The 19,153-nt window shown below is 44.1% G+C and overlaps 1 protein-coding gene across 2 annotated transcripts in view; it reads right to left on the bottom strand.

Moving 5' to 3' along the window:
* The window catches only part of LOC135524039 (tetraspanin-18B), a 119,141-nt gene that overhangs the window by 19,675 nt on the left and 80,313 nt on the right, over nucleotides 1–19,153 (bottom strand). For both annotated transcript variants that reach the window (XM_064951174.1, XM_064951175.1), the window contains exon 3: nucleotides 7,463–7,558. In XM_064951174.1, coding sequence (XP_064807246.1) covers nucleotides 7,463–7,558 — 96 coding nt within the window. The remainder of the gene's footprint in view (nucleotides 1–7,462; nucleotides 7,559–19,153) is intronic.

Below are 19,153 nucleotides of genomic sequence, written 5' to 3'. Positions count from 1 at the left end.
CTAACTAACAATTCCTAAACTACTTTCTTATACACAGTGTAAGGGGATAAAGAATATGTACATAAGGATATATGAATGAGTGATGGTACAGAGCAGCATAGGCAAGATACAGTAGATGGTATCGAGTACAGTATATCCATATGAGATGAGTATGTAAACGAAGTGGCATAGTTAAAGTGGCTAGTTATACATGTATTAAATAAGGATGCAGTCGATGATATAGAGTACAGTATATACGTATGCATATGAGATGAATAATGTAGGGTAAGTAACATTATATAAGGTAGCATTGTTTAAAGTGGCAAGTGATATATTTACATCATTTCCCATCAATTCCCATTATTAAAGTGGCTGGAGTTGAGTCAGTGTCAGTGTGTTGGCAGCAGCCACTCAATGTTAGTGGTGGCTGTTTAACAGTCTGATGGCCTTGAGATAGAAGCTGTTTTTCAGTCTCTCGGTCCCAGCTTTGATGCACCTGTACTGACCTCGCCTTCTGGATGATAGCGGGGTGAACAGGCAGTGGCTCGGGTGGTTGATGTCCTTGATGATCTTTATGGCCTTCTTGTAACATTGGGTGGTGTAGGTGTCCTGGAGGGCAGGTAGTTTGCCCCCGGTGATGCGTTGTGCAGACCTCACTACCCTCTGGAGAGCCTTAAGGTTGAGGGTGGAGCAGTTGCCGTACCAGGCGGTGATACAGCCCGCCAGGATGCTCTCGATTGTGCATCTGTAGAAGTTTGTGATTGCTTTTGGTGACAAGCCGAATTTCTTCAGCCTCCTGAGGTTGAAGAGGCGCTGCTGCGCCTTCTTCACGATGCTGTCTGTGTGAGTGGACCAATTCAGTTTGTCTGTGATGTGTATGCCGAGGAACTTAAAACTTGCTACTCTCTCCACTACTGTTCCATCGATGTGGATAGGGGGGTGTTCCCTCTGCTGTTTCCTGAAGTCCACAATCATCTCCTTAGTTTTGTTGATGTTGAGTGTGAGGTTATTTTCCTGACACCACACTCCGAGGGCCCTCACCTCCTCCCTGTAGGCCGTCTCGTCATTCTTGGTAATCAAGCCTACCACTGTTGTGTCGTCCGCAAACTTGAACATTGAGTTGGAGGCGTGCGTGGCCACGCAGTCGTGGGTGAACAGGGAGTACATGAGAGGGCTCAGAACGCACCCTTGTGGGGCCCCAGTGTTGAGGATCAGCGGGGAGGAGATGTTGTTACCTACCCTCACCACCTGGGGGCGGCCCGTCAGGAAGTCCAGTACCCAGTTGCACATAGCGGGGTCGAGACCCAGGGTCTCGAGCTTGATGACGAGCTTGGAGGGTACTATGGTGTTGAATGCCGAGCTGTAGTCGATGAACAGCATTCTCACATAGGTATTCCTCTTGTCCAGATGGGTTAGGACAGTGTGCAGTGTGGTTGAGATTGCATCGTCTGTGGACCTATTTGAGCGGTAAGCAAATTGGAGTGTGTCTAGGGTGTCAGGTAGGGTGGAGGTGATATGGTCCTTGACTAGTCTCTCAAAGCACTTCATGATGACGGAAGTGAGCGCTACGGGGCGGAAGTCGTTTAGCTCAGTTACCTTAGCTTTCTTGGGAACAGGAACAATGGTGGCCCTTTTGAAGCATGTGGGAACAGCAGACTGGTATAGGGATTGATTGAATATGTCCGTAAACACAGCAGCCAGCTGGTCTGTGCATGCTCCGAGGGCGCGGCTGGGGATGCCGTCTGGGCCTGCAGCCTTGCGAGGGTTAACACGTTTAAATGTTTTACTCACCTCGGCTGCAGTGAAGGAGAGACCGCATGTTTCCGTTGCAGGCCGTGTCAGTGGCACTGTATTTTCCTCAAAGCGGGCAAAAAAGTTATTTAGTCTGCCTGGGAGCAAGACATCCTGGTCCGTGACTGGGCTGGATTTCTTCCTGTAGTCCGTGATTGACTGTAGACCCTGCCACATGCCTCTTGTGTCTGAGCTGTTGAATTGAGATTCTACTTTGTCTCTGTACTGACGCTTAGCTTGTTTGATAGCCTTACGGAGGGAATAGCTGCACTGTTTGTATTCAGTCATGTTACCAGACACCTTGCCCTGATTGAAAGCAGTGGTTCGCGCTTTCAGTTTCACGCGAATGCTGCCATCAATCCACGGTTTCTGGTTAGGGAATGTTTTAATCGTTGCTATGGGAACGAAATCTTCAACGCACGTTCTAATGAGCTCGCACACCGAATCAGCGTATTCGTCAATGTTGTTATCTGACGCAATACGAAACATGTCCCAGTCCACGTGATGGAAGCAGTCTTGGAGTGTAGAGTCAGCTTGGTTGGACCAGCGTTGGACAGACCTCAGCGTGGGAGCTTCTTTTTTAGCTTTTGTCTGTAGGCAGGTATCAGCAAAATGGAGTCGTGGTCAGCTTTTCCGAAAGGGGGGCGGGGCAGGGCCTTATATGCGTCGCGGAAGTTAGAGTAACAGTGATCCAAGGTTTTTCCGCCCCTGGTTGCGCAATCGATATGCTGATAAAATTTAGGGAGTCTTGTTTTCAGATTAGCCTTGTTAAAATCCCCAGCAACAATGAAAGCAGCCTCCAGATAAATGGTTTCCAGTTTGCAAAGAGTTAAATAAAGTTCGTTCAGAGCCATCGATGTGTCTGCTTGGGGGGGGATATATACGGCTGTGATTATAATCGAAGAGAATTCTCTTGGTAGATAATGCGGTCTACATTTGATTGTGAGGAATTCTAAATCAGGTGAACAGAAGGATTTGAGTTCCTGTATGTTTCTTTCATCGCACCATGCCTCGTTAGCCATAAGGCATACACCCCCACCCCTCTTCTTACCAGAAAGGTGTTTGTTTCTGTCGGCGCGATGCGTGGAGAAACCCGTTGGCTGCACCGCTTCGGATAGCGTCTCTCCAGTGAGCCATGTTTCCGTGAAGCACAGAACGTTACAGTCTCTGATGTCCCTCTGGAATGCTACCCTTGCTCGGATTTCATCAACCTTGTTGTCAAGAGACTGGACATTGGCAAGAAGAATGCTAGGAAGTGGGGCACGATGTGCCCGTCTCCGTAGTCTGACCAGAAGACCGCCTCGTTTCCCTCTTTTTCGGAGTCGTTTTTTGGGTCGCTGCATGCGATCCATTCCGTTGTCCTGTTTGTAAGGCAGAACACAGGATCCGCGTCGCGAAAAACATATTCTTGGTCGTACTGATGGTGAGTTGACGCTGATCTTATATGCAGTAGTTCTTCTCGACTGTATGTAATGAAACCTAAGATGACCTGGGGTACTAATGTAAGAAATAACACGTAAAAAAACAAAAAACTGCATAGTTTCCTAGGAACGCGAAGCGAGGCGGCCATCTCTGTCGGTGCCGGAAACAACTGGGCTAGCAGTTACAGACTGTGTAGGTCAGCTAGCAGTTAGCAGGCCGGGGCCGGAAACTAGCAGTTAGTAGACCGGGGCAAGCTAGTAGTGAGCAGGCCGGGTTAGCAAGCAGTTAGCAGGGGCTAGCAGTTAGCAGACTGGGTTAGCAAGCAAGCAGTTAGCAAGGGCTAGCAGTTAGCAGACCGGTGTCTGCATGTAGCCTCGCTACTTTTCTAGCCTCGCTACTGTATATAGCCTGTCTTTTTATTGTTGTTCACCGAACACCTTTCACTGATCACGCTCGGGCATGTGGTTGAAGATGGCCCGGAAGCGGCAGGTGAAATCCCCAAAGTGGTCCAGCGCCGCATCTCCTTCTCCCCACACAGCGTTGGCCCACTCCAGAGCTTTCCCCGAGAGGCACGAGACGAGGGTGGACACCCTCTCGCGGCCCGAGGGAGTTGAGTGAACGGTATAAATAGGTATAAATCCAGCTGCAGCAGGAAACCCTGGCAGCGTGCGGCCGTCCCATCGTACTCCCTGGGAAGTGCTAGACGAATCCCACTGGAACCGTGTGCAGAGGGGGTGAGTAGTGGAGACCCCTGTTGTGCTTGTGCGGTTGCTGGAGGGCTCTCTGTCTCTCCCAGCGGTCCATCGTCTGGACGACATGGTAAAAAGCGGCGCCGAGATGGTGAAGCATCGCCGCGTGCTCATGGACGTGCTCCTCGACTCCGCTACCCGGGGTACCTGCTCCTGCTGACTCCATAATTCAGGTGTGGACTTCTGTAATGGAGTGCGTAACTGGGTGCAGGGAAGTCAGGCGGAGAAGGCGCAGAAATGCGTAGCAAACGGAACACTTTTTTGAGGCAAACAAAATACGGCACTCAGAAAACGAACCACACACGGGTTACAATAACCCGGCGCAAACCAGCCTGGAGTACACATATATTTACACATAACAATTCCACACACAGACATGGGGGGAAACAGAGGGTTATATGCAAGATGAGTAATGAGGGAATGTAAACGAGGTGTGCGGGAAAACAAGACAAAACAAATGGAAAATGAAAGGTGAATCGGCGATGGCTAGAGGACCGGTGACGTCGACCGTCGAATGCCGCCCGAACAAGGAGAGGGACCGACCTCGGCGGAAGTCGTGACAGATGGGACCAGATTTCTTCTAATCGGGTCATATGCTTTTTTTTAAATTCCTGTTTAAACTCCTGGTCCTAGGGAGGATTAAAACATGAAAATCCTGTCAAACAAGTCATGAGGCGAATCAGTCTAAACAGTACTTTTCAACGCTTTTTGTCTATTTGTTTTATTAAACCTGAATCAAAAGTGCTGTGGCAAATGCCAGCTCGCCACACGTACTGCTGTGCTGATCTCTGCAACAAATTAACAAACATAACCTACATGTATGATTTTATATGTATCTTATTTTTGGGTTGCTGGAATGAGCTTCGATACAAACACCTCATGTCAACTACCCGGTGAATTAAACCCCTGTTTTCAGTCGTAATTTGCATTTACCACATAGCCCAATGATGATATTGATTTTGATTAAAATTAAGCATGGTTTGTTGTAAGGTAGGCCTACTGTACTTTTAAATTTGTATTAGAAGGGTAATCATTAATTTTTTATAGGCTAACATTACTTGATGAAGCTTTAGCTAGCAGTAACTCTGCTTTTGTCCTGAAGCTAAAATGTAATGAGTGTAAAGACGAGAAAACACTTTAATTGTCTGCATATATTTGTGAATTGTTGCGTTAATAGTGTAATATGGTAGATGCATGAAGGATTGCTTGCTTAATGTTAGCTAGTAGCTAGCTAGTTTAATAGTTTAATAGTTTGTAATACTTAGCTTCCTGGCTAGTGGCTACTGTGACATTTACGGTACTTTTGAGCTGTGAAGCAAGAACACCAACCAAACCCTCTCTCGGCTCTTGACATTCCCGTCGCTAATGTGAATGGAAAAGTGTATGTGCATATTATGTAAATATACATTTCATCCCAATAACTCCATCCAGTGTGAATAAGTCTATCTGTAGTCTTTATGCCAGAGCAGGGGGTGGGTTAAGGCATATACAGCCTTCAGAAAGTATTCACACCCCTTGACTTTTTCCACATTTTGTTGTGTTACAGCCTATGTTTAAAATGTATTAAATTGAGATTTTTTATGACACAACATCCCATAATCCCTTGAGTCAATACGTATTCAATCCCTTTGTTATGGCAAGCCTAAATAAGTTCAGGAGTAAAAATGTGCTGAACAATTCACATTATAAGTTGCATGGACTCACTCTGGGTTTAATAATTGTCATGGTGTATCAATAAACCCAGTCACTACAAAGATACAGGTGTCCTTCCAAACTCAGTCGCCAGAGAGGAAGGAAACCACTCAGGGATTTCATCATGAGGCCAATGGTAACTTTATAACTGTTACAGAGTTTAATGGCTGTGATAGGAGAAAACTGAGTATGGATCAACAACATTGTAGTTACTCCACAATACTAATCTAAATGACAGAGTGAAAAGAAGGAAGCTTGTACAGAATAAAAACATTCCAAAACATGCATCCTGTTTGCAACTAGACACTAAAGTTATACAGCAAAGCAATTCACTTTTTGCCCTGAATAAAACGTGTTGTATTGGATTTGCCCCAAACGTAACACATTACTAAGTTCCATTCTCCACATGTTCAACCACAGTGCTGCATCATGTATGTGTATGTGTGTAATCGTTAAGGACTGGGGAGTTTTTCAGGATAAAGAAACAGAATGGAGCTAAGCACAGAAAATATCCTAGAGCAAAACCAGGTTCAGTCTGCTTTTCACCAGAAACTGAAAGATGAATTCACCTTTCTTCAGCAGGTCAATAAACTAAAACTCAAGGCCAAATCTACACTGGAGTTGCTTACCAAGAAGACAGTGAATGTTTGAGTGGCCGAGTTACAGTTTTGACTTAAATCTGCTTGAAAATAGTTGTCTAGCAATGATCAACAATCAATTTGACAGAATTTGAAGAATTTTGAAAAGAATAATGGGCAAATACTATACAATGCAAGTGTGCAAGAACTTAAGGACTTACCCAGACTCTAACACCTATTAACTCAGGGGTGTGAATACTTATGTAAATTAGATATTTAATTTTCAATACATTTTTTATACATTTGCGAAAATGTCTAAACATGTTTCCTTTTGTCATTATGGGGTATTGTGTTACAACCTGAATTTAAAAATGATTACATATATTTGTTTCTTGCACAACTACACACAACAAAATGTGGAATAAGTACAGTGGTATGAATACTTTTTCAAGGCACTGTAAGGTAGGTCAGTGGGGGGCTTCAGCTAACTGACATTGCCCCCTTTCCTCTACCTCTCAAAGTGAATCCACCCTTCCCTCCATTCCTCCCTCCTGAACATTCTCTTATCTCCATCCTCCCGCTTTCACTAAACCCTATCTGCAGCACCAGTGGGTGACTCTTTAGTGATTAGGAGAAGGGGGATAGGAAGGAAAGGAGAAGAGGGGGTAGATATATGAGCATCACACACTCATCCTCACACCATTCCCTTCCTCCTGTGAAAGAACCTGTCTTTCAATAAATGTCCAAGAAAACGTTCTGTCAAAGGCAGAGCTTAGAGCTATAGAGGCAACCATTGTCTCATGGGATGGTGGGAGGGTAGAATTGTCTGAGAGTATAAACAAAGGAATGGACATGGTAACAGTCACTGGTTGCTACTGAGAAGTTATTCAACCCTCCCCACTAAATTTAATTATATGACCCTCCTCACCACTACCCCCATACCCCCAGTTATTGGCTCTCTCTGGAGTTACCTTTGATTGTCTGATCAAAACTGAACAAGCAAAACGTCAATTGCAAGCTGCATACCCAGTGGAACTGTAAATATGTGTCATCACCAAAATTAATTCAAGGAAGATTTTAATATAATAAAAATGCCTCCCTGTGTCTTATTAAATACATGTGAGACCACAATAGAGAGATGGAAAGAGTACTGTTAGATACCATAGGAGGATATATAGGATATACAGAATATATACAGTGTACTGTATATAGGAGGACAGCTTATAATAAACGGCGTAAGAGAATACTTACGAAGATGAGAAAGTTGAAGACAAACATGAGGTATTTGATGCAGCTGAGACAGTCTCTGTCCATGGCTGTCCCTCTCGCTGAAGCCTCTCCCAGCCCCTGAGAGAGAGAACACACAGAGACAGAGCAGTCATTTAAACTGATTTTGTTCTGCAAGAATACACACAACACAAAACCCAGCACTCACTTTTTAATGAGTTCATTTTTACTATTTTCTACATTGTAGAATAATAGTGAAGACATCAAAGCTATGAATTAACACATATGGAATCATGTAGTAACAAAAAAAGTGTCTGAAATCTGAGATTTGAATTTCTTCAAAGTAGCCACCTGTTGCATTGACATCTTTGCACACTCTTCACATTCTCTCAACCAGCAAATTAAATGATTTTCCAACAGCCTTGAAGGTGTTCCCACATATGCTGAGCTCTTGTTGGCTGCTTTTCCTTTCACTCTGCGGTCCAATTCATCACCAACCATCTCAATTGGGTTGAGATCAGATGATTGTGGAGGCTAGGTCATCTGATGCAGCACTCCATCACTCTCCTTCTTGGTCAAATAGCCCTTACACAGCCTGGAGGTGTGTTGGATCATTGTCCTTTAAAAAAACAAATGATAGTCCACTAAGCACAAACCAGACGGGATGGCGTATCACTGCAGAATGCTGTGGTAGCCATGCTGATTAAGTGTGCCTTGAATTCTAAACAAATCACTGACAGTGTCACCAGCAAAGAACCCCCACACCATAACACCTCCTCCTCCACGCTTCACGGTGGGAACCACACATGCAGAGATCATCCATTCACCTACTCTGTGTCTCACAAAGACACGGCATTTGGAACCAAAGATCTCAAATTTGGACTCATCAGACCAAAGGACAGATGATAGTCCACTAAGCACAAACCAGACGGGATGGCGTATCACTGCAGAATGCAAAGCACCCCCACACCATAACACCTCCTCCTCCTCCACGCTTCACGGTGGGAACCACACATGCAGAGATCAACCATTCACCTACTCTGTGTCTCACAAAGACACGGCATTTGGAACCAAAGATCTCAAATTTGGACTCATCAGACCAAAGGACAGATTTCCACCTGTCTGATGTCCATTGCTTGTGTTTCTTGGCACAAGCAAGTCTCCTCTTCTTATTGGTGTCCTTTGGTAGTGGTTTCTTTGCAGCAATTAGACCATGAAGGCCTGATTCACACAGTCTCCTCTGAACAGTTGATGTTGAAATGTGTCTTACTTGATCTCTGTGAAGCATTTACTTGGGCTGCAATTTCTAAGGCTGGTAACTCTAATGAACATATCCTCTGCAGTAGAGCTATCTCTGGGCCTTCCTTTCCTGTGGCTGTCCTCAAGAGAGACAGTTTCATCATAGCGCTTGATGGTTTTTGCGATTGCACTTGAAGAAACTTTCAAAGTTCTTGATTTTCCGGATTGACTGACCTTCATGTCTTAAAGTAATGATGAAGTGTAGTTTCTCTTTGCTTATTTGAGCTGTTCTTGATCTGTTCTTGCTTTTACCAAATAGGGCTATCTTCTGTATTCCACCCCTACCTCACAACACAACTGATTGGCTCAAACGCATTAAGGCAAGAAACTCTACAAATTAACTTTTTCAAGGCACATCTGTTAAATGAAATGCATTCCAGGTGACTACTTCATGAAGCTGGTTGAGAGAATGCCAAGAGTGTGCAAAGCTGTTATTAAGGCAAAGGGTGGCTCCTTTGAAAAATCTCAAATATATTTTTGATTTGTTTAAACACTTTTCTTTTGGATTCCACATGATTCCATATGTGTTATTTCATAGTTTTGATGTCTTCACTATTATTCTACAATGTAGAAAATATTACAAATAAAGAAAACCCCTGGAATGAGTAGGTGTGTCCAAACCTTTGACTGGTATTGTACGTAAACAAAGTGAGTATCTTCATTTCAGCAAATATAATCGCAACAGAAAAACACCAAAACCATACCCACAGGCATTCTGCAACAGCAACACTTTCTGAACTAAACCAGAAACCTACAGTATAGGTTGGGACAACAACATATTCACAGTGTCAGAACCACACAACATGACATGGCACACAACTCGGTGAGCCCCCAAATTGTGACTGAAAACTTGTCAGTGTTTAACTTTGCTAGTATCGGCCCCTCCCAGGGTATTTTCTGGAACAAAATGGGGCTTAGGTAATGAGCATGGCACTGGAATTATAGGACTTCCTGTTGGCCGCAGTGACAAAATGTAGCTGTTTTAAAGCTAATTTCCTGTAAGTGTACATATTTTGCCATGGCTTATGCTAACGGAGTGACTCTAAACATTATGACAAAATCAATTGCACTGCTGGAGCTACAAACATAAGCCATGAATAAAATACTCCTGATTGCAATTTTTTTTAATGTAAGATTCTACCTGACTGTCTAGCTTTTATTTTGGTGATTGTTAGTTCTCAATTATGCTCTTATTTAATCATATATAGGTCCATTATCTTTTCTACATACTTTACATCTATTTTTAGTCGTTTAAGTTTACACTGCTGCAGCTGCGATATCTGCAAAATATGTGTACGCAACCAATAAAACTTGATTTGATTCAATTTTATTTTACTGTTTTTAAATAGACTTTGAACGTCACAGCAGAGGGGATCAGACATTCAGGCCCAAACACAGTTGAGGCTTCAAGCTTTTCTTCTGATAGCTTAAAACCATCAAGCCCTGGATTGGTAGATATTGCCCTGGTTTTAACCACTGACTCAGAGTTCCTGAGAGTAATCGAGATAACTCCTCTAGGCTTTCACAGCAGATAAGGCAAGAGGAAAAGACAGCTGGAAGATTAGGAGTCTGAAGCTAGAAAGGAAGACAGGGAAAATGGAAGCCATTTCAACTTTTTTTTACAGATTGGCAGTGTCTGTGAGGAGTTGTCTGGTTGCCCAAACCAGGTCTATTCATAACTCCTACACTCCCTAAAGGTAGATTTACTTCTAGCCGTCTCGGAAGAGTTAAGTACCGTTGCTTATATGTGAAATAAATACGGGCATGTCGGGGAAAATATTTTGTTTTTGCTGGTTTTACCTCTGACACCAGTGGCGATTGGTACCATTTAAGATGAGGGAGGATGATAATTTGTTTTCTTGAGCATGGCCTTATATCTATTACAGCATATTGGATGGTCATTCAGATTTCATTCACCCAGCTCAATGTAACATCAATAGGTTTAGGCTACTACATGAAACCAAAATGTTCCCTATACCTATCATGAGGTTGCTACAACCTAAACTATGAATGACATTATACAACGTAGGTGCACAAATGTGTATAATCAAGGTGACAGACAGTGACACATTTAATAACGCCTTGCACACTATTGCCTGCATCTAGCTTATCTAGGGTATAATCATTAGTCCAACGGTTGCAAAAGAGAGTTTCTATTGGACGAACTCAGGTATGTTCTTCCCCGTTTTGTTCCGTTTGCTTCCATTTAAGAAAGCAAAATCGGCTGAATGAATACACCCCTGATCACACTTAAACACAGTTCACTTTCATAGCAGCCACATACAAACAGCATGATCACTTTGATCGTTGTAGCTATAATTCGTTCTGCATCTACCCGCTCTCCTCCTCTCACATTTTCCCCTTCCTTGTGGAATTTAGTGCACAAAGCAACACATCACCAAACCTTCATATTATAATTGCTAACTACTACACACAGCCGACATCGTTATCACCATTATTAGCTAACATCATAGTCAACAAACACTACATAACCAAAAGTATGTGGACACCCGCTCGTCGAACATCTCATTCTAAAATCATGGGCATTAATATGGAGTTGGTCTCCCCTTTGCTGCTATAACAGCCTCCACTCTTCTTGGAAAGAAGGGGACTTGCATCCATTCAGCCACAAGCACTCGTGAGGTCGGGCACTGATGTTGGGCGATTAGGCCTGGCTCACAGTTGGCGTTCCAATTCATCCCAAAGGTGTTCGATGAAGTTGAGGTCAGGGCTCTGTGCAGGCCACTCAAGTTCTTCCACACTGATCTCGACAAACCATTTCTGTATGGACCTCGCTTTGTGCACGGGGGCATTTTCATGCTGAAACAGGAAAGTGCCTTTTCCATACTGTTGCCACAAAGTTGGAAACACAGAATAGTCTAGAATATCATTGTATGCTGTAGCGTTAAGATTTCCCTTCACTGGAACTAAGGGGCCTAGCCCAAACCATGAAAAACAGCCCCAGACCATTATTCCTCCTCCACCAAACTTTACAGTTGGCACTATGCATTCGGGCAGGTAGCGTTCTCCTGGCATCCGCCAAACCCATATTCGTCCTTACCACTTTGTGGCTGAGCAGTTGCTGCTTCTAGACGTTTCCACTTAACATTAACAGCACTTACAGTTGAGCTCAAATCTGGCAGGGCAGAAATTTTACGAACTGACTTGTTGGAAAGGTGGCATCCTATGACGGTGCTATGTTGAAAGTCACTGAGCTCTTCAGTAAGGCCATTCTACTGCCAATGTTTGTCTATGGAGATGCATGGCTGTGTGCTCGATTGTATACACTTGTCAGCAACAAGTGTGGCTGAAATAGCCGAATCCACTGATTTGCAAAAGTGTCCATATACTTTTGTATATATAGTGTAGCTGTTCTGATGTCCAGAAGCTTTCTTTCTGTCATAGGAAATGATGGCATAAACATTATGTACAAAAAAGTTATGATTAGCACAAAAAAACACAACCTAGCAGAATTGGTGAGGAGCCTGTAAAACAGAAGCTATCCATTGTCGTGCCATTATATTTTTTATAACCTTTATTTAACTAGGCAAGTCAGTTAAAAACTTATTTGGGATAGGTGGGACATTAACCTGGCCAACATCCGGTGAAATTGCAGAGCGTGAAATTCACCAGCCAAGGTGTCAGATTTCAAAAAGGCTTTATGGCGAAAGCAAACCATGTGATTATCTGAGGACAGCCTCCAGCACACAAATGCATAACAAATCATTTTCAACCAGGGAGTTGCGACACAAAAGTCAGAAATAGCTATATAATGTATATATAAAGATAGTAGTGGTTGGGTTCTCTTTCAAAACCGAACACCCTTGGCTGCATGGTGGTTTCTCCTTGAGTGTGACTCTTTCAGCTCAATTCATGAAGTGACTCTATTGCCCCCCTCTTCCCTCCCCATCTCTCCTCTCCACCATTTCCTCCATCACCCCATCGCTCCTCCCATCATCCCTCTCTCCTGACCAAGGACAGTAATGAAGTGACTATTATCCCCATCTCCTCCGTCTCTCCCCCTCCCTCCCTCATCTCACCCATCATCTCTCCCCTACCCCCCATTCAGGACAGATGTACCAGCAGGACAAGGGCACTGTGTCTGCTCTGAGCCAAATGGCACCCTATTCCCTATTTGGTGCACTACTTTTGACGAGGCCCAGTCAAAAATAGTGCACTATATAGGGAATAGGGTGCCATTTGGGAGGTAGCTATGTCTGATCTGAGCCAAACTCCCCCAGCCACCTTCACCCTCCCTCAACCCTGACCATGAGCCTGCATACCAAATCCTCACCTTCCCTCCTTCACCTTCCCCCACCCTGCTGCTCACCCTCTTTACTCTCCCTCCTCAAACCCTCGCCAGCCAGACCATGAGCCATGAGGCTGCATAGCAAGTCATCATTAACCCATCAGACACTGCTGGGATCATGAGGATGGAACTTGACCTCTCTCAAATGCCATTGACCTCTTCAATGATCACCTATAATTTACCCCTAGGGACCAGGCTGATTGTCCCCTCTCCACCGTGCAGGGGGAGCAGGTGTGTGTGTGTATGTGTCTGGTACATTGTTTGCATCAGTCTGGATACAGAAGGTGCACACACCACACACACACACACACACAATCTTCGCACATACACACACGGCTGATAATGCTAATACCTCATAATATGGACGCAGACCATTCTAGTTTGTTGTTGATGTGGACACCAAGGAACTTGAAGCTCTCAACCTGCTCCACTACAGCCCCGTTAATGAGAATGGGGGCGTGTTCGGTCCTCCTTTTCCTGTAGTCCACAATCATCTCCTTAGTCTTGGTTACGTTGAGGGATATGTTGTTATTCAGGCACCACCTGGCCAGGTCTCTGACATCCTCCCTATAGGCTGTCTCGTCGTTGTCGGTGATCAAGCCTACCACTGTTGTGTCGTCTGCAAACTTAATGATGTTGTTGGAGTCGTGCCTGGCCATGCAGTCGTGGGAGAACAGGGAGTACAGGAGGGGACTAAGCACGCACCCCTGGGGAGCTCAGGTGTTGAGGATCAGCGTGGCAGATGTGTTGCTACCTACCCTCACCACATGGGGGTGGCCCGTCAGGAAGTCCAGGATCCAGTTGCAGAGGGAGGTGTTTAGTCCCAGGAGCCTTAGCTTAGTGATGAGCTTTGAGGGCACTATGATGTTGAACGCTGAGCTGTAGTCAATTAATAGCATTCTCACATAAGTGTTCCTTTTGTCCAGGTGGGAAAGGGCAGTGTGGAGTGCAATAGAGATTGCATCATCTGTGGATCTGTTTGAGCGGTATGCAAATTGGAGTGGGTCTAGGGTTTCTGGGGTAATGGTGTTGATGTGAGCCATTACCAGCCTTTCAAAGCATTTCATGGCTATGGACGTGAGTGCTACGGGTCTGTAGTCATTTAGGCAGGTTGCCTTTGTGTTCTTGGGCATAGGGACTATGGTGGTCTGCTTGAAACATGTTGGTATTACAGACTCAATCAGGGACATGTTGAAAATGTCAGTGAAGGCACCTGCCAGTTGGTCAGCACATGCCCGGAGCACACATCCTGGTAATCCGTCTGGCACCGCAGCCTTGTGTATGCTGACCTGTTTAAAAAGCTAGGGGGCAGAATTTTCACTTTTGGATAAATAGCGTGCCCAATTTCAACTTCCTCCTACTCATGCCAAGAATATAAGATATGCATATTATTCATATATTTGAATAGAAAACACTCTCAAGTTTCTAAAACTGTTTGAATCATGTCTGTCAGTATAACAGAACTTATGTAGCTGGCAAAACCCAGAGGACTAACTGTTCAGATTCACCCCCCCCCCCCCCCGTTCACTAAATTGTCTTTGCCATTGGATATTTAATAGGAACCTATTTTCAGTTACTACCGATTCCACACAATGTCGCCAGTCTTTGGAATATGGTTGAGGTTATTCCTTTGTGATATGAAGAAGTAGGCCAACTTGGAACTGGGGACACTTTTCAGGGTAGCGCAAGACGTGAACAGCAGTGCTGGTTTGTTTTCATTCCTGTATTGAATACAGATTGCCCCGTCTACAATTTTATTGATTATTAACGTTTAAAAATACCTAACCTTGTATTACAAAAGTAGTTTGAAATATTCTGGCAAAGTTTATAGGCAACTTTTGAAATATTTTGTAGTGACGTTGCATTTTTGTAAGCTGTTTTCTAAGCTGTCTTTTTCTGGATCAAACGCGCTTTATAAATTGCCATTTTCGATATATATGGACGGAAATAATCGAACAACAGGACCAATTGTGATGTTTATGGGACTTATTGGAGTGCCAACAAAAGAAGCTCATCAAAGGTAATGCATATTTTATATTTTATTTCAGCGTTTTGAGAGCTTTGTACACGTGTGGAGTACAGGTGATCTAGAATTTTTTTCCCTCTGGTTGCACATTTAGTAGAACTGATTTAAGTTTCCCTGCATTAAAGTCTCCGGGCCACTAGGAGCACCGCCTCTGGGTGAGTGGTTTTCTGTTTGCTTAGTTCCTTATACAGCTGACTGAGTGCGGTCTTAGTGCCAGCACCTGTCTGTGGTGTTAAATAAACAGCCACGAAAAGTATAGCTGAAAACTCTCTAGGCAAGTAGTGTGGCCTGCAATGTATCACCATATACTCTACTTCAGGCGAGCATATTGACGGTAACAGCAGCTTTCCCACTCGCCTTCTACGGGTCCTCACGAGACAACTGGCTCTGTGTCCCCTGTACCTGCGCCTCTTCCTCTTGCAAATAACAGGAATGTCGGCCGTGTCGGGTGTTTGGAGAATGTCTTGTGCATCCTGCTTGTTGTAGAAAAAATCTTTGTCAAAGGAAGATTGACAGACAACTTTGACTGAACACTCAGGGAATGAGAAGTTCTACAAGCAGATCTCACACGAAGAAAGTGTGAAGCTTCAAGCTTCAAGCTTCAAACTCACAGAGAGGATACAGTGATCTCATGGTCAAACTGTAACTCATTTGGATCTGGTTGTTAGGGAAACTGGCTGTGGCTGGCTGGCCAGAGCCCAAATGCTGGTTAAAAGCCCAGGTGAAAACATACAATACTGCTACTCCTCTGCCATCAGGCAATGTACTTTAATTGTTTCAGAGAAGGCTATACAAAATAGCTCTTATAGATGTAAGATGATATCTTACAGATGACCTCTGCAGGCGCTGTACTGTACATCAAGACAAGTGGGTAAGATTGGTCTCAGTTATCCTCGCTCAGTAGACCCATTAATCATTTTTATTCATTGTACAAAAAATCTTTGTTAAGACTAGAAAAAAAATCAGCGAAGGCATTTGGAGACAAAACAGCTATTGGGAAAAGGTGTTATGTGTATTACAATTTCAGAAACTGCAGCATGCCAGTGTACAGTGAACAGTAATCCCCTTTATTGCCTCTAGGAAGCGCTTTTCATGCTGGTACAGTCCCAATGAGTAAGTCTGAGGCCCAAGGATAAAGGTGACCAAGCAGCTGACACAGTCCTGAACAATAGTCTGATTTACTAACACTCTTTCCAATCTGGACACAGAGTCCTCCCAGTCGAGAGAATGAGAGAGAGCCAGCTTTTGGAACTTCTGTGAGTGTAATGTTTACTGTTAATTGTTATTGTTTATTTCACATTTGTTTATTATCTACTTCACTTGCTTTGGCAATGGTAACATATGTTTCCCATGCCAATAAAGCCCTTGAATTTAATTAGAGAGAGAGAGAGATGAGTCTGATAGAATATATCCAGACCATATGCTATCAACAAGAATGCAGGCCAAGGTCTCTGCCATCTAGCATTTTTCAATTCAATTCAATACAACCACAGGAGTAAGGGGAAAGATCCTGGCTGATATCCATGCTCGGTGTGGTAGTGATCCTTGTCGCCCTTCGTCTTCTCCCTCTTACTCCTCCCTCACCCTCCTCCCCCTCCTAGTCCTCAGTCTTTTCCCTCCCCTCCTCCGTCAACCCCCCTCCATCTTTTCCCTCCTCCACCTCAATCCCAACCTCTTCCATCTCCTCCTCCACATTCTCCTTCATACAGCAGATATATAGGCTTTGCTCCAGTTCTCACTTAATAGTGTCAACACCTGTATCAGACAGAGTGGAGATAGTAACATGCTCAGGGAGGATGGATCGATTCATAGCCCAGGGATGGCAGATGGTCAATGGGCAGTGATCCACTGAATCACCCCCTCTCCTCAGTCTTCTCTCTCTCTTTCTCTCTCTCTCTGTGTATGCGGTGGTGTTGAACAATGAACACAAACACATTTGTGGTCTGCTGTGTGGCTCAATTGGTAACAGGATGTCTCTAGCAACACATGACTAGGTTGTGGTTTAATTCCCGCAGGGATCACAAACACTTCTACACAGAGGCCTGTTAGGGCACAACCAGGGTGTTCCCAAGGGGGCTGTAGACACACACATGCATTCATACACGCACACACTGGGGCTTTCCATGAGAATGAAGCTCTAAGTCAATGTAAATCATGTGTGAAATGATAATGAGTTGATGACAATGGGGTATATTATTAGACTGACTGCATTCCTGTTGGGTTCAGACCATTTGAACCGGAATGCTCTGTGAAGGGACGTATGGAATGGATTGTCTGCCTAGGCATGTGTTGATAGAATCAATGATTATCAAAGCACACACATCGTTCATTGCATTACAAACTCCTTTGAATATTGTCCAAATCGAAGAACACGCATCATTACATTGGAACCTTCTCAGAGTAACCCACAGCATCTACTATCACAAAACGGTCTTCTGCTACTTCCAAAATCTTGATACAATTGTGATAGCAACCAAGCTAGTCCAGTAAACCTGTCACGCTTGCTCCCGCTCTCCCTCTCTGGTGCTCGAGGGCGCCAGGCTGCCCTTCATTACGCACACCTGTCACTATCATTATGCGCAGAACTGGACTCACCTGGACTCCTTCCCTTTGTTGATTGACAGGTCTAATTGTCTGCTCCCCTGGTTGTTCCCTGTGTCTGCATTAATGTCGTTATGTGTTTATGTCGAGACGCTATCCTGTCCTGTTCCATGTCCGTGCTAATTAGATGTTCACTCCCTGTACTTGCTTCTCATCTCCAACCTCGACCATTACAAAACCCACTGGGCACAGACATCATTTCAACGTCTAGTTTTGATTTATATTTGGTTGAGATTTAGGTGAAAAGTTAGGTGAAAAAAATACTACATTCCCTTACGTTGATGACTTCCAATCCGTTTTTCCACATTAATTCAACGTCATCAGATAGATTTTGTTGTTGAAATGATGTGGAAACAATGAAGATGGAAGTAAACAGCGGCAGAAACAGGTCCTTATAGGGACGGACAACCCCCTCTGCCCAAGAGCAGTAAACGCTAGCATGCACACACACGCACGCAGGCACGCACACACACTTCTGGCAGGGTTATACATAGAGTGCAATAGAGGAATTGAGACAGATCTTGTTCTAAATAGCATAAGACTCCTGGCTGAGTAGTCAGCCCAGAGTGGGAAAACATGTAAACAGGTTTTTAGGGGTAAGAATCTACAGTGTTGTTGATGAACTGTGCATACTTTTTAGTCTAAGACGAGGCTTAATCTGTCTGGGAAACTGCCCCTTTTATAATTCATAAAAAAACAAATACAAAGTGAACATGAAAAAGGGGTGAAAATGTAACATGGGACTCTGTGATCGTTTTTTATTGTAATATTCCCCTGGGATTTTCGACAACATTTAGAAAAATTTCCAAGACTACAAGCTCTGCATAAAAGACTGAGCATGGGCTGAGGTGTTGTGCGCTGTGGGGAGGGGTGAGAGTGTGTTTTGTCTTTGCAGACAAGTGTTTGGCATCTCCACTTAACACTACTCACTGGGCACACATATGTTTGAATCAACGTTGATTCCAAGCCATTTAATTAAATTATGTTGAACCAACGTGGAATAGACTTTGAATTGACGTCTGTGCCCAGGGGGTAGTTCCTGTTACTACAAACGAAGAACTCCAGGGTGAAGTTTCCCCTAGGTACAGATCTAGGATCAGCTTCCCTTGCCCCAATCCTAACCTTAACCATTAGTGAGGAAAATGCTAAACTGACCCAAGATCAGCGTCTCGGGCTAAATTCACCCTACACCAACAAAAAACAGCACATCAGAGCTGCGGGAGAACTTTACCGTTAGGAACAACTTGGATGGCCATTTGTCTAATGAGTGATCACTCACACGGCTCTGCTCCCTATTACCAGGCCATATGTTAGTTAGATAGAGGACTAGAAACACAGGCCAAACCTGTTAATGCTTACTTTGTTGGTTTGTTAGCTAAGCCTCTCACCGTGAAGCTTTTTTTGAAGGGACACATTAATATTCAAGATAGGCTACAATACAGAGGAATCAGACTGGGTGCATGGAAAGAGAAAAGGTCAA

This window comes from Oncorhynchus masou, chromosome 31, assembly GCF_036934945.1.
Source record: "Oncorhynchus masou masou isolate Uvic2021 chromosome 31, UVic_Omas_1.1, whole genome shotgun sequence".
NCBI classification, from domain to species: Eukaryota; Metazoa; Chordata; class Actinopteri; order Salmoniformes; family Salmonidae; genus Oncorhynchus; species Oncorhynchus masou.
This window is presented reverse-complemented; position numbering and strand designations above follow the sequence as displayed.